This window comes from Phoca vitulina, unplaced genomic scaffold (genome assembly GCF_004348235.1).
Source record: "Phoca vitulina isolate PV1807 unplaced genomic scaffold, GSC_HSeal_1.0 scaffold1, whole genome shotgun sequence".
Classification (NCBI taxonomy): domain Eukaryota; kingdom Metazoa; phylum Chordata; class Mammalia; order Carnivora; family Phocidae; genus Phoca; species Phoca vitulina.
Window position 1 is genome coordinate 33,171,553 of NW_022589704.1, and position 15,675 is coordinate 33,187,227.

The window sequence follows — 15,675 nt, forward strand, 5'->3', positions numbered from 1 at the left end:
GAGAATCTGTCATCATTTCTCAAATCTCTCATCTTCAGGGGGAGACTGGATACAGGGTGAATACTTGAGGAGCACATGCAGTGAGTCATCTGGACTTGGATGTTGACCTTGAGCCGCTTTGCCCCAGGGGGATTCTTATTGAGCTTCTCTGCAACCTCTTTTATGTAAGAACACAATGAGATCGGTTAAATTCAAACCCATTTTGGCTCCACAAGTCTATAAGCTTCCCCACTGGTGACCGAGATCCTCCTGTGATACCCTGTCATGTGAGGTGAACTCATTAAACATAGGTCATGGAAAAGCAGGGTCTAATTCCCCACTCACAAAGAACACATGACTTGGAATATATGTATTTCACAATCCCAAGAGAAGTTAATCACAGTTGCAGTGATATTTCAAAGAAACAGTTGATTTGGGGCTCCTAGGTGGCTCAGTTGTTAAGCGTCTGCCTTCGGGATTGAGCCCCGCATCGGGCTCCCTGCTCAGCGGGGAGCCTGCTTCTCCCTCTCCCACTCCCCCTGCTTGTGTTCCCTCTCTCACTGTCTCTCTCTGTCAAATAAATAAATAAAATCTTAAAAAAAAAAAAAAGAAACAGTTGATTCTATGGATACCCACAATTCTTTAGTCAGCGTTGGAAAAAAAAAAAGCAGGAAGAGGTATGCAGTGCAATATAGAAATGAAGGGGTCTTAGGCAAGTTACTTAACTTCCTGGTATCTCAGCTTTAGGGAAATGGGGGATAATAGTATCAATCTCAGAGAGTTTGGAGAGAATCGGGTAAGTGTACAGTGCTTAGCACATTCTACATATGTGCCTGGTGCATCAAAATCCTCAATTACTGTTACTGCTTATTAGAACTCTGGGATACAGGGAATGAGAGTAACAATGGAAAGTCAACTAATACTTGTCAAAGGAATGACTGAATCAAGGTGTCAGGGGCTCAGAAGCAAGGCTGCGTTCAGAATTTTCTCTTGCTATCTTGCTCTCTCTCTTTCCTTGCTGGGTTTTCCCTTTGATCTTTTTCTTTTTTCTTTCTTCTTCTTCTTCTTTTTTTTTTTTAAATGCATTCCATCTTTGTGATTCATTTTTCTTGGTTCAGAGTGACAGGTAAGAAAGATCTCTGGGTTAAAAGAAGTGTCCCCGAGGAGAATGAGGCTAGCTCCATTCTAATTTTTCTTGAAGGCTGATCCTATGCAAAAGGCTAACCCTTTCATTTTTTTAAATCAAGTGGCCAGGAGTAAGAGGCATAATAATGTTTACCTCTATATACGCTGTAACTGCTCTGGAGGTGGACACTGTTGAGTATTTCTATTCATAAGCCAGAGTCCAAACCCGGTGTTCTCAGTGGCAGAAAATTGTGTTTTATAACTTAAAAATAAGAAAAGGCAACTGAGGTAGCATTAGACAGCAAAGAGTGCATTTAGATGTTTTTCAGTAGCCACTTGAACTGCTTGGACAGATTGGAGCCATCCTGAGAGACAAACACAGAGCAGTTATAAATTCATAATAGTGGTGGTGTGCACTGAAAGGAGACTTAGTTATCTGAAGTAAACATTTTGTACAACTTGTAGACCAAAAGCCACTTAGTGAATAGAGGAATTGTATGTCGCCTTCCTCTCATCAGAGATGAACTAACTGAATTTCCTCGCTGTTCCACTTAACTCTTACGGTGAAATAGATTCCCACCTTACATGAAAGATGAATCCACTTTTGTAGAGGGAGCTCCCCTAAGTGGAGCCCGAATGGAGAACGGGAAAGTTTATTTTTTAGCCTTCTTTTTTGTCAGCCACTTGTCCTAACAGTAAAATGAAACTTCTTTGTGATTTGAGAGGATCGTTTGGTTTGGAACATTTGTTCTCATTTTCTGGGGTTCTTTTGACCTTATCAAGCCATTTGGCTTTTGAAGGATGCTGTAAGAAGCACTGGCAGATGCAGCCTATGTTGGAGTCTGGAAGTACCGGGGCCAATTAACATGGCCTTGACCTTCCCCTTAAAACGTGCGCTATTTACGAATTTAATTCGCTAATTCGCTAAATTGCTAAGTGCAAATGGTGATGAAAATGGCAACAAATTGTCCTTAGAATGAATTCATTTTTGCTAAAAATTAAATTGTCTCCTTTTAGGCTGGTATGTGTCTTTTTGCAAGGGTGTCGAAGGACATCCATTTGATATCCATGTCAACACTCGTGGAATGAACCCCAGAAGTTACCAATGAGAAATGCAGCCGTAACTGTGGAATTTCAGGGTTCGTCATGAAGGAGAGAGAAGGAGAGAGACAAAGGGAGAGACAAAGAGGGGACACACACATGTAAGATATAGTCTTTTAATAACAGATTAAATGAAAAAGATCTTACCTTAACATTTAGATTTTCTCTCCCTATAGATCATCAAAGTTCAGTTTGAACTGTCTCTCGTACACAAGACCCCTTTTATTTATAATAGTCTGCACACACACACACACACACATCATTGCCGCCGCCACCACCACCAACCTTTCATTTCTTTTATGCATGACTTGACTTTCTGTGAAAATCCAGAATTTCTAAGCAATGTAAGCTCACCGAGGCCCATACACTAAAGAATGGACTCTAGATCCCCATCATAGCTAACTAACAGACCTTAATTAGCAGATTAGCAAATAGTTGTGCTGGGCGAAACCTTTTGAGCTGCTTATTTACCAGTTTCTGCCATAAAGTCTCCTTTGATTGGACCCTTCCCTCTGTTGGAAATCCAGTGATCTTGCTGGCAAATGTTGCAAGCCTGCAGAAGTGGGGAAGGGGAAGGTGCCCTGGGCTCTGGTACCCAGACATTCAGCATCAGGAGAAAGGCAATGTCACACTTCTTTATCTGCAAATGCACTGGATTTGCTGTTGTTAGAACTTGTGAAATTCTTTGAGTGTGTTTTTTTAAATTTAAAATTTTTTTTATTTTTATTAAAGAACAACAACAAAAAGAGTGTTGGCGTCAGAATTCACACTTCCTGGAGCCAGGGGTGGAAAGAAGAGAAACTTAACTGTGTTCTCTGGAATTGTTTTCACTTTTCCCCCAAAGTCATTTCCTATTTGTTAAAGAGCACTGCAATGGGAGGTAGACCTAAAATATTCCCCATTCTACACCATTAAGGCCCATATAAACTCTCTGTGCCTCAATTGTTCCTTCTGTAAAGTGGGGATATGGCGGTAATAAAAGGGTATTTAGAGTAGGGTGCTTGCACATGCTCTCTCTTGAGCTCATGTTCAATGCTAATGCTCAGAATGAGTCCAGAATTCCATATTGAGAGCCTGTAAAATGAGAAGAAGAATTTCCACCTTCTAAAGTTGTATGGATTAAGTGAGTTGATGTAAGGGCTTAACACAGAACTTGCATATAGTAAGCACTTACTAAAGGACACCTATTATATTACCATCTCATTACGAGAATACCACTATGATATATACGATAAGAATACTGTGAAGGTTCTTGTGATTCTCTCAATAGGCCTTTAGGAAGAGGGTTTCCATGGTGCTAGGGTTTGTTGTCCTCATGCTCATGTTCACTGGCTCCTGGTTTGCAAGCAGCACGAGCTTTCCCACTAAGTCCACGTCCCGATCCTCAGGCTGGAATGGGTAGGGACAAAAGCCATAGCAATGGAGGAAATCTCTGGAGGGACTCTTAAACCAACCTTCCAAGCAGCTCCTGGTGGTTTCTGGGAAGCACTTCTCCAGGCTCATTCTTGCTGCCAGGCCCTTGAACCCCAGTGTAGAAATGCATGCAAGAACGGGGAGCACCCAGCCCTCTAGAATTTAAAGAGCATTTTTAGGGTCGCCTGGGTGGCTCAGTCGTTAAGCATCTGCCTTCGGCTCAGGTAATGATCCCAGGGTCCTGGGCTCGAGCCCTGCGTCGGGCTCCCTATTCAGCAGGAAGCCTGCTTCTCCTTCTCCCCCTCCCTCTGCTTGTGATCCCTCTCTCACTGTCTCTCTCTCTGTCAAATAAATAAAATCTTTAAAAAAAAAAATTAAAAAAATAAACAGCATTTATGAGTCTTCTGCTTCTCACTTAAAAAACAAAAACAAAACCCCCACATTTCCTGGGGACTGGCACTGAAAATGCCCTTGTCAATTCCATTCAGTCCTGATGTGAAATATTTTCCTCACTTACTCCTGCTTCAATTCTGGATTAAATTAAAAAGAATAATAGAGAACGGAAGACATTAGGGCCTCAGTAAATATTTATAGCATGCTGGTTAGGGGCACAGGCTACAGCCAATTTTGCTGCTCTGTGGCTCACCTTTCAGAGCCTGAGTTTCCTGGTATGTAAAATGGGGAACAATAATACCCGCCTCATAGGGTGTTGTGAAGAATAAATGAGATAATTATATATTAATAATAATAATGCTGACATGTATTGACATTTGTTAGATGCCAAGTACTATGGTTAAGGCTTTGTGTAGATTGTCTTAATGACTATAACCATATCATACCCAGAGCTCAGCATGTCAATGCTTAATAAATGTTAGCAATTATAAAGATAATGATCATTATTAACAAAGTAGGAAGAGCGGGTGCCTTGGTGGCTCAGTCGGTTAAGTGTCTGCTTTTGGCTCAGGTCATGATCCCAGGGTCCTGGGATCGAGCCCCGCATCAGGCTCCCTGCTCTGTGGGGAGCCTGCTTCTCGCTCTCACTCTGCCTGTCGTTCCCCCTGCTTGTGCTTGGGCTCTCTCTCTGTCAAATAAATAAATAAAATATTTTTTTAAAAAAGTAGGAAGAGCCAGTGTTTACCGCTGTTGGCAACCTATTTGTACAATCGTGCTCCCTTTAAAACAAAACAAAACAAAACAAAACAAAAAAACAATCGTGCTCCCTTTCACAAAGCTGGTCTAAATCACTGGTCACTCCCCTTTCCCTCTTGGGTCCCTTGCCTTCTGGCCATACCACATCTTCAAAGCACACTGCTTTATGGGAAAGATGACCAGATTCAGAGTCTTTGGGACATCTGGGTGGAACCTTCAGCATTGGCCTCCTGTGATTACTCATGACACGGAACAAGCTGCGTTTAGCCTCACTGATTGCCCATCTTCAGAATGTGATCAAGATACTGCTACTCCAAAAAAAAAAAAAAAGAAAGAAAGAAAGATACTGCTGCTCATTTGTCGTTAGTACTTTAGGACTGCAGCAAGAAAGATAATTTGTAAACACCAAGGATGGTGTTTTTGGTTCAGTCCCCACTTGAGAGGCTGGGGTGGGAAATAAGTGAGGTGAGGAGTGTGTGCTTAGCTCTGACTAAGTCAGGACAGCACCTTCCAGAAGTCTGTGCACTAAACCCAGGGCCTGCCTTGCACCTGGCATATCCTAGTCCTCAAGAAACAATTTGCTGGCGCTAAAGACACTCACGATTTTAGCTCAAGGACTTGTTCTCTACGTCTGCCGTACCTCAGGGGCCAGCTGCCCCCCACGTCTCCTTCCAGCTAGCCCACATCTGGAAACTGGAACTAAAGCTTACATGTCACTTGTTTTCCTTTAGAAATTAAAAAATATATATATATTACTGATGCAGAGCTATGCCACACAAGCTTTCATTGTTGGTACTGTATTTCCTATTCCCTGACCTGCCATATCCTCCCCAAGATACTTTTTTTTTTTTTAAAGATTTTATTTATTTATTTGACAGACAGAGACACAGCGAGCGAGGGAACACAAGCAGGGGGAGTGGGAGAGGGAGAAGCAGGCTTCCAGTGGAGCAGGGAGCCCCATGTAGGGCTCGATCCCAGGACCCTGGGATCACGACCCGAGCTGAAGGCAGACGCTTAACGACTGAGCCACCCAGGTGCTCACCCCCTCCCCCCAAGATACTTTTCCCAATAATTGAATTGTCCTCTAGAATCTTTAAGGCCAAGTTGAAGTTTGGGGAACAAGTTTTCTAAAGGTGAGCAGTATTAGGTTGTTGTCTTCCCTAGATCATCTGAGAAGCTTCTTTTCATTCGTGGACTATATGGAACTTTATCTCCCCCTGCCTTTGTTTCTGCCTCCTAAATGCCCTTTCTTGATCTTGAAATGCCCATCTCTAAGAGACAACTTCTGACTGTCCAAGCTGAATCTGATGCTGGGGTCAAGCCACAGAGAGAGATTTGCAGGTGTGAAGCATTAAAGGAAGCTAAATGCAAAAGAGGTGGAGCTGAGCTCCTAAAAGGACTTTGGAAAGTGCAGTAGACCCCCAGCCAAAGTATGTTTGAGTTCCTTGTGATAGAGTCCATCTAATTTTGTTAGTTTGAAGTCTTCCGAAGAAGACTTTAGGGACAATGACCTAGAGAAGCATTGAAGTTTTTGGCTGGGTATAACTGATTCAAATCAAAAGCCTCTGTGCTATTATTTCAGCCATATAAAATGTTGATTTGGCACTGAAATACCCAGCAACAGGAATTCCAAGATAACACGACTGCAGCCAACCTGGTTGTGATAGAGACATGGTTTTTGAGAGAAACCAAGACCCATGTGCTAACAGCCCTCTGGTATTGAGGAAGATGAATCAACAGATGGCAGAACCCAATTGCTAATGAGGAGGAGCAAGGAATGACATGGTAGCCAGTTCAAGAAACTAGACAACTCCAAAACTTATATTCTGGCTTCAGTATATCGTAACACAGTAACGATTTTGCTTTTTTAATTGGGCTTGTGAAGGTCAATGTAAAGCTCATTTTCCTTCACTGAGTGCACCCTGGCTTGGTTGGCTAAAAAGTAGGACATGCTGGCCTGCAGGAAAAAGAAAAGAAAACAAAACAAAACAACCAGTCAGGGATTTCAAACTAGCTATGGATGATCCCCAAATCGGTGGGTGGGCCAGTTTGTTTCCTGCTGACTGCTTGGGATCACAGGATGCTGGAGGAAGACCTTTGCCGCAAACACCACCCTCGCCAGATGAGGAAAGCAAGGCCCATGGAGGTGAAGAAACCAATCTAAGAGCACGCAAACTATGTAGGATAATCTGGGTTCTTGGGAAAATTGTTCTTGCTGGACGCCGTCCTGCCCCTGCAATTAAATGGTCATTCCTACCACAGCACTTTTCAAGACAGGTTGTGTGGCATATTATAGGAAGTACACTGAGTTCAGGATCTGAGGACATGGGACTGATTCCTTCTTCCCCCCTCTGTCACTTCACCTCACTGAACCTCTCAGCTTCTTCATCTTTAGGAACTGGGGGGCACTTGGGTGGCTTATAGTTAAGCCTAGGACTCTTGGTTTCGGCTCAGGGTTGTGAGATCCAGCCCCACGTTGGGCTCCACGCTCAGCACATGGAATCTGCTTTAGATTTTCTTCTCCCTTGGGGCGTCTGGGTGGTGCAGTCGGTTAAGACTCTGACTCTTGGTTTTGCTCAGGTTGTGATCTCAGGGTTGTGAGATCAAGCCCCACTTGGAGCCCCAGGTGGAGCCCCACGTAGGGCTCCTCACTGAGTGCAGAGTCTGCTTGGGATTCTCTGACCCTCCCCCTGCTCTCTCTCTCTCTCAAATGAATAAATCTTTAAAAAAAAGATTTTCTTTTCTGTCCCACCCCACATTCTCTCTCTTTCTAAAATAAATAAATCTTTTTTAAAAATAGGAATTATTATACATCGTGGGGTTGGTATAGTAATTATGAGGATAGTCAAATAATGAATGTGAAAGCAGGTTTTAAAAACAGTAAATGCCATCACATGTTAAGTAATATTATTCCAAACAGCATTTGGGCCTCTATAATGACACATGCCAATTTCTGTCTAGAAATATAATTAGTTGCTTATTCCTCCTCGGGGGACGCCCTCCTCACCCTGAACTACATCACAACTTATTGCAGGGGGACTGCCTTTCTTACTTTTATCTGTTTCCCTCCAGTCCCTGTCAGAGTTCCTTTGATATAGTGACTGCTTGAGCAGTCCTTCTTGAACTGGATCACTTAAACTACAAATAATTGTCTTGGACAAACTTCCTTTTTTCTACCACTGTTTTTTACTGATTGAGAAAATTTCAAGTGACTGAACTTTTTTTTTTTTCCAACCAGAGAGACTAAGATGCACAATGTGTGGTTACCAAAGACTTGACATTTTAATGGTGCCACATTTTTGTATAAATGTGAGGAATCCAGATTCAGATGTAAGAAATGTCACAAACTGGAAACAGCTGAAGAAGCAAGTTTTATGAAATCTGTTTAATGTCACTAAGGGTGAAATAAGAGAAAAAGGGAACAGATCTATGGATTGTTGAAGTCCACATTGGTGCGCTTGTGGTCCCTTCTAGGATTTCCTGGAGCCCTACAGACTCTTATTCACCACCCACATACACATATATAAAAATATACCATCTATAAATAGCCACCTGCCTTTTCAGTGAAATTAAAGAGGAGTTAGAAGAGAGTTTCCCAGTATAATTACAGGGCTCAAACCCGCAACTTCTGTACTAGTGTTCTACCCAGAGAATTTCCAATATCACTACTTTTTTTTATCAAGCACGCTTAAAAATTTCTTTAATGGCAAAATGTTGTCAACAGGACGTTTATTTATTGCCATGATCTCTCACATACCTACTCAAAAAGCTTAGGTGTTGCGTCGGGTTATTGTGTAAATAATTTTGTTTTATCAACTACAGAAAATGTTCACAAGTGTTTCTGCTCCTTATCTAGGGATTAACACCAAACTGCTGCCAATGTTTTCCTTAAACTCTACACATGCCCTTTCACAAACAGTCTCCCTCATATTTTCTGCGAAGATGTGCCTCTTTAAAAATCTGTGAGCTTTTCAAATTCTTAGGTAAGAATCAACCGTGTAAGGACGCACCCCAACGTGAAAGGAATTAAACCGAACACTTTTATCTTTGCTTACAAAAAAGCAGGTAGTAATTTATTCATACCCAGGCTTTGTTCCCTCACTAAAGACCAACGCTCTTCAATCTTTGAGCGCCCTGAAGGATGAGGCAGCTCTGAGGACGAGAAGGGGACACAGTTATAGGAGCCGTCACGCAGCTCTCCCCACACAAGGGTCTAAGTGCCTTTAGCAGTTAATTTGTGAGCAAAAAACCCCATTGGGAGCCTTCCACCTACTCTAAAAGCAAACATTCTTAACAGGCGGTATTAGTGTGGTGTTAAAAAGAGGCATGCTTTCACCTAAAAGGTGTCATTTTATGAGCAAAAACTGGATAAACCTAAAGAGACTTTAAGTCGCTATTTTTTTCCTTCCCTGATGCCCAAATCTTCACAGGTTAAGATGACCTCACACCCACTGTGATGTTCCAAACCCAGGAGGATCTTAAAAGATGCTCTGCAGAGTGCAGTGGCGAGGCCGCCTCCTCCCGGTGAGGACTCTCACCGGCGTTCCTTCTGCGTGTTTGCAACACACACCAGCCATGTGAGCACGCCTGTTAATAAAACAAAAACACAACTGTTTCTGTGGAGCTTTAGAAGTACAGAAGCTGAGAGCCGAAGCCGGGAAGGAGAAACAGCAGTGTCCAGTCGGCTGCTGGGTCTTGATGGCTGCCCAAGAATGAAGCAATGGTTAGGAAAAGCCAGGAAACAGGCACCTGAATTAAAGAAGAGAAACGAGGGGGGGGGGGGGGGAGCGAGTGAGGCTTGGAGTTGGAAGTATTTAGAATGCCTTTATCATTTCCCTGAGGGACTGTTTAATATCAAAGTGGCTGGGTGGGAAGGCTTCTCAGTCTAATCTGATTCCAAAGTTAGCCTCTCCGAAAAGAGAGAAAGAATAGCTTCAGTGGCTTGAGGCCATCCTGGGGTCAGGCTGGAGTCTATTCCTGCCGGAGCTGCCGAGTCACTGCCACCTCAGGAAATCACTTGACCTCTGGTTCAGTTGACCTAGAAGGTAGAGTGAAGCCTACAGCCGAGAAGGCTCCATTCGAAAGGCCCTTGCTATTAACTGGAACCCTCTACTGACTTCCCAGCCATGTGAACCCAAAGGATTTGAGAATGAACAAATTAGGTAAGGTGCATTAGAATACAAAAACATCGATTAAGAAAAGAAACACACACAGACAAACAAAACAACTCACTGAATTCTTCCCAAGGAAAACACCACCAGAAAAGCAGACCAAAAATATCTTCTGGTCCTCTTTCAAATATGGTCTGCATCTTGGAAGGGTGGTAAAAACATGGATCAGAGAGCGCCTCTCTTAAAGAGATGCCTATTCTATCCCTGTCCATAAGTTATCCAAAGCAGGATGTGAAAAGGCTTAGGCGTGTGTGGGAAAGGTAGTGGGGTGGTAGGCAGGAAGCAGCAATAACAGAAAACAACAACAACAACTAAAGGACGGATAAGGCATGCATTACACTGTATTTTAAAAGGCAAGGAGAAGACTTCAGTAATATAGAACATCTACATGAGGGACAGATCCAATGGTGTCCCTCCACACCTTCTTTTCATAACACAAAGTTCTGTTCTTTGGCTTAAAGATCTATAGGAATTGTCAACTAAATAAACGTTCGCTTTGTATTAAAAAAATTTATTTTGTGATCTGTACATGTGATAAAGTGGGGCTTCCTTGTAGACTTTTAAAGGCAAAACAAAACAAAAACCCAAAAGTAAAAATGTATAAATACAATATATATTTTCTTACAAAAATGGGAGATTTACAAAATATACATACTGCACTCGTCTCTATTTTACAAATTTCACATGCAAGAGATACAACACAAAAGATGCCAGAAACTGTGGTGGGAGTTTTAAATCTGACAAATGAGACCATTTTGGAGGTTTAAGAAACACAAGGTCGATGTTAACTTTAATATAAAAAGCAGCTCCACTCAACTGAACATTACATATATAAAGTAACTTGTACTCCTGACAGTACCCTCTATGATTTAAAAACTATTTAAAACAGCATTTAAAAATTGTTTTGAGAAACAGGATAGTGTTGCAAGATTGGAGGGTGGTATCAAAGGTGGAGTAAAGGTTAGCTCCCATGATTCTCTACTCAGCTTTAGAGCATTATGCAAAAGAATCAGTTCTATTATAGAAAAAAAGTACATGATTTAAGATTAATAAATTTAAGTCATGCAGCACATTTCAAAGAACTCCAGAATTACTTTGAAGCTTACCTTCTTTTAATGACTTTCCTTAAAAAAAGGGACCCATGGTTTGAACTGTCCGCTTCATTCACTGTCATTTCTGCAGGTCACCTCCCCACCCAGCCACACAAAGACAGGGTCAGCATACACATGATGTCTTATAAACGGATTTATGGAACTAAGAAAACAGGACAAAATGGTTCTTTACTTTTTAAAAAATTTAACTTCTTTATTATGGAGGCTGAGGGCATTATGCTTTACCTTTAACCTTGAAGGATTCAAATGGGAAGAAAATAGAAAACCTAAATGCAGGTTTATAGGAAGAAAAAAATAATAAAGGGAGAGATTTCCCTGAACATTTGAACAGAGCCTGTAGATAGGATCATGTGTTCTGAATTAAATTTATTTAAAACAAATACAACAAAACCCCTTGCATTTCCTTTAGCCAAGTCAGAACCTCTGACTGACTGGGGGTATGGAAGCACGCTGCCGTTCACTTTTCCTTAAAAAGGAATGTTTATCTCAGCCAAATTAACATCCAAAGGGAAACCTCTGATTTGTGCTACTTTGCCTATAAAAGTTGCTGTCTTCACAGTTACGCCTTTCCACAGGGGAGACACTTTTGTTTCCTCTTTTGTCTCTTACAACAAAGACAAGGGGAAAAATGCACTCCTGTTTTGAAAAGCAACAAGTCATCACTTCTTTTCAGAGTATTAAACCAAATAAAACACCTTCTTCCTTCTGCCTTCCCCAGAAAATAAAAAAGTAGCAGAAATACCTACTACTCATCTCCTTTGCCTCATCTCGAAATGTTATCTTCATTTCTTTCGCATCCTCACATTCTAGGGGGCGGGCCTCCCAAGACTTCCAAATGCTTATTTTACAAGACTTGAAAGGACCAGGAGAGGAAAACAGGCGGGAGGGGCCAGGCGAGGAGAGACTGTAATGTCTGACCCTGGAAATTAACCCATCTGGGCTCCAGTTTGGCCCCAGTGAAAAGAGATTATGGTTTGACCACCGCTTGACAAGGACACCGCAGGGAGTCCTCCCTTTTCCCAACAAAGCCGCCGCCGCAGACAGAGCTGTACCTTTCACCCGGGCCTCACAGGAGTGAGGACAGGCCACTTGTCTTGCAGCAGGGGAATCGCTCACAGTCCCAGTTCGGCCCTGGAGCCGGGAAGAACTCAGAGCCATCTCTGCTGGGCTCAATCTCGATAGGCCCAGGTCGGCCGGTACCGTACACGATTAACATCATCGTTATCATCATCACCATCATCATCATCATCTTCCCGCAGGTCTTTGCCATAAGTCTTTTCATCCAAATCGTCTTTTCACCCAGGCCTCCTTTTCCAAACCCACCCCTCGCCCCAAATCTACAAATATCATCTCTCTTCCAGGTCACTTCTCATTGGAGGGGGTGGAGGTTACAGGACCCCCCCCCCCCAGCAGTTCTCTCCTTCCCACGCCTCTCCCCCTGCTAGGGGATGGGGGAAGGGAGGGTGGGGGAGGGGCCGGGGCTCATACCGCAGTTTCCCCCTTGCTGCTGTGGCTGAGTCTGTGGTAGAAGCGGCGCCACGACTGCAGAGTCTTGCCAGACCAGATCCAGAAGCCGGTGGTGATGCCCACGATCATGGTCATCAGGTACTTGATCATGAAGACAGTGAAGTCGGGGCTCATGGGCGGGAAATGGCCAGGCGGGCAGGGCACCGCGTAGCTCTTGCACGTCTGCAGGAGCCAGGTGCGCTCCCAGTGTTCGCGGAAGGCCTGCTCATAGAAGTAGCAGGCCAGGACGATGGTCGCCGGCACTGTGTAGAGCACGCTGAAGACGCCGATGCGCACCATGAGCTTCTCCAGTTTTTCGGTCTTGGTTCCGTCGTGCTTCATGATGGTGCGGATGCGGAAGAGCGACACGAAGCCGGCCAGCAGGAAGGACGTGCCAATGAAGAGGTAGACGAACAGAGGCGCCAGCACGAAGCCCCGCAGCGCATCCACGCTGGACAGGCCCACGTAGCACACCCCACTGAGCAAGTCCCCATCCACCTGGCCCATGGCCAAGATGGTGATGGTCTTGACAGCGGGCACGGCCCACGCGGCCAGGTGGAAGTACTGCGAGTTGGCTTCGATGGCCTCATGGCCCCACTTCATGCCGGCTGCCAGGAACCAAGTGAGCGACAGGATGACCCACCAGATGGAACTGGCCATGCCGAAGAAGTACAGCACCATGAAGAGGATAGTGCAACCCTCCTTCTTGGTGCCCTGCGCCACCGTGCGGTAGCCATCGTCTGAGAAGCGCTCCACGCACACGGCGCGGTCCTCCAGCAGGAAGCCGGCCACGTGCGCCACGGCCACCATGAAGTAGCAGCCGGACAGAAAGATGATGGGCCGCTCGGGATAGCTGAAGCGCCGCATGTCCACTAAATAGGTGAGGACGGTGAAGAGCGTCGAGGCGCAGCACAGCACCGACCACACGCCCACCCAGAGACGGGCAAAGCGCCTCTCCTCCTCCTTAAAGTACATTAGGCCGTTGGCACGGCCTGGCTCGCACGGGGCTCCGCAGTCGCGCTCGCCCAGGAAGCGGTAGCCCAGGTAGGGGGGCACCTTGAGCTGGCGGGGGCACGAGAAGGGGAAGGCAGAGCGGCCCCTGCCGTCAGCGGCCCCCGGGGGCAGCGCGGTGTACGGCAGGTCCGGCATATAGGGCGCTGTGGGGTAGGCTGTGGGGCCGCCGCCCGGGCCCCCGGAGCCGTCGGACGTGTTCTGGCCCACGCAGATCTCGCCCGCGCCATGCACCGGGAAGTTCTCACAGCGCAACCGCTCGGGCCACTGGAAGCCGAACTTGTTCATGAGCGCTTCACAGCCCTGGCGGGCACGCTCGCACAGAGAGCGGCACGGCGGGATGGCCTGATCCAGCACGGTGCACACGGGTGCGTACATAGAGCACAGGAAGAAGCGCAGTTCGGGAGAACACTGCACCTTCACCAGGGGGTAGAACTGGTGTACCTCGAGGCCCGCGTCCTCTTGATTCGTGTGGCCTAGCAGGTTGGGCAGGATGGTCTGGTTGTAGGCAATGTCCGTGCACAGCGGGATGGAGATGGGCTGGCAGAAGCCGTGGTCCGGCACCGAGATCCCCTTCTCGCCGTGGTAAGGCTGCGCCCCGGCGCCGGCAGGCAGCGCGCCCAGCAGCACAAGCACCAGGGTGCACAGGCCCAGGGGCGAGTGCGACGCGGCCGCGCCGGGGCCCCGCATCGCCGGCCACGGGTGCAGCGGCGCTCTCAGCCCGAGGAGCGCGACGAGGCAGCCGGGAGAGGCTTGGATCCGAGGAGGCGCGGCCGCGCCCGGCGCATGAGAGTCCTCCCGGCGCCGGGGCCGGGCCGTGGGCGGCGCGGAGCTGAGAGCGCTGCAGCTGGGGTGCCCGCGCCGCGGGGGCGCCGCTGCCGTCTCCGCCCAGCGCTCGAGCAGCCGCGGGGAGCCCTAACTCGTCTGCTTGGGTCGGGGGCGCTGAGGGGGGCCGCCTTCTTCTCCCGCTGCGACGTAACGGTGCGGCTTTTTCTGCGGCGAGGAGCAACAAGCGTCTCCGGTTACCCTTCAAAGTTTGCCCAAAGTCTGTCGACCCACAGCGCACAGTAACGCACGCGCCCCCCACACCAAGTCCGGCCCCCGGCAGGCGAGAGCCCGGCGCCGCCGCCTGCTAGCCGAGGCCGCCGCCTCGGCCGTGCTGCTCCGCCTCCTCGCCTCGAGGCTCTCTCGCCGCCGCCTCCTCCTCCTCCTTCGCCTCCTTTTCTACTTCCTCGCTCCTTCTTCAGCCCCAAAAGTTCGGCCCCCAAGTTTCTGCCAAACGGGTGATTCTCGCTGAGTCCGATCGGCGCCTTGGAGCCAAGAGCTCAGCGAGTTCTTTTTGGAAATCCAGTTACACTGCGTCCGAAGCTCCGAGGGCCCGGTGGCCGCGGCCTGGGCCTGGCCTCTTCAGCCTCGCGAAGCCCTGGCCCGTGAGTCCCGGCGCCCGCCGCCGCCGCCCGCCGGGAGGGAGCGAGCGCAGAGTAACGCCTCGGAGTCGTGCAACTCGCCAGAAGAAGCGTCGGGCTCGCAAGGTTCCGGGCCGCCCCGCCCCCTCCCCTCCCCCCATTCACAAACCACTCCGGGGGCGGGCCCTCGAGCTCCAGGGCGGCCCAATGGTAGCCTTTGTTTTCTGTGTGGCGGCCTCCGGATTGGGTGGAAGTCGGAAAGGCCGGGCGAGGGAACTGGAGAGGCGGAGTCTGCAGCGCTCTGGGCGGATTCCTGAGGGGAGGGGCAGGGGGCCAGGACGGAAAAGTTAAGAAAAACTTTTACGGTGAATTCGCTCGAGGGTTGGGGGGGTGGGTGGTAAACGCACCAGAAAGGGAATTTGCTTTAAAGGTTTGTTCCTCTTCTGGGTACGCTAAAATACACATCTCGAACAGGAGGGCGCAAGGAGAGAGGCTTTTGCTGGGAGAATAGCGCAGCGCCTCAGCGGAGAGACGTGACCCGGAGTCACGTTAGCCCTGTCTGGGCTGAAAATGCTGGGTTTGGCAGGGGGCTTTTGGATACCTGGATCCTAAATGTGGGGTTCGGTACCGAGCAAGAAGGGGTGCGCCTCTCAGATCGCTTTTTTCTCCCCAGACCCAAACAGACCACGTGAGGCCACAATC

At 47.2% G+C, this 15,675-nt stretch overlaps 1 protein-coding gene across 2 annotated transcripts; it reads right to left on the minus strand.

Moving 5' to 3' along the window:
* Positions 1 to 8,813: 8,813 nt before the first annotated feature.
* FZD7 (frizzled class receptor 7) lies at positions 8,814 to 15,099 on the minus strand. Of its 2 annotated transcripts, XM_032404547.1 has the most exons (2): positions 12,539 to 15,099; positions 8,814 to 9,354 (listed from the first exon to the last, which is right to left on the minus strand). In XM_032404547.1, the coding sequence occupies exons 1-2, from the start codon at positions 14,255 to 14,257 to the stop codon at positions 9,199 to 9,201; spliced, it is 1,875 nt and encodes a 624-aa protein (XP_032260438.1). In that variant the 5' UTR covers positions 14,258 to 15,099; the 3' UTR covers positions 8,814 to 9,198. The 2 variants fall into 2 exon arrangements, with proteins under 2 accessions (XP_032260438.1, XP_032260446.1); XM_032404555.1 differs by lacking the exon at positions 8,814 to 9,354 and having other exon boundaries at positions 10,359 to 15,099.
* Between the last annotated feature and the right edge of the window lie 576 nt (positions 15,100 to 15,675).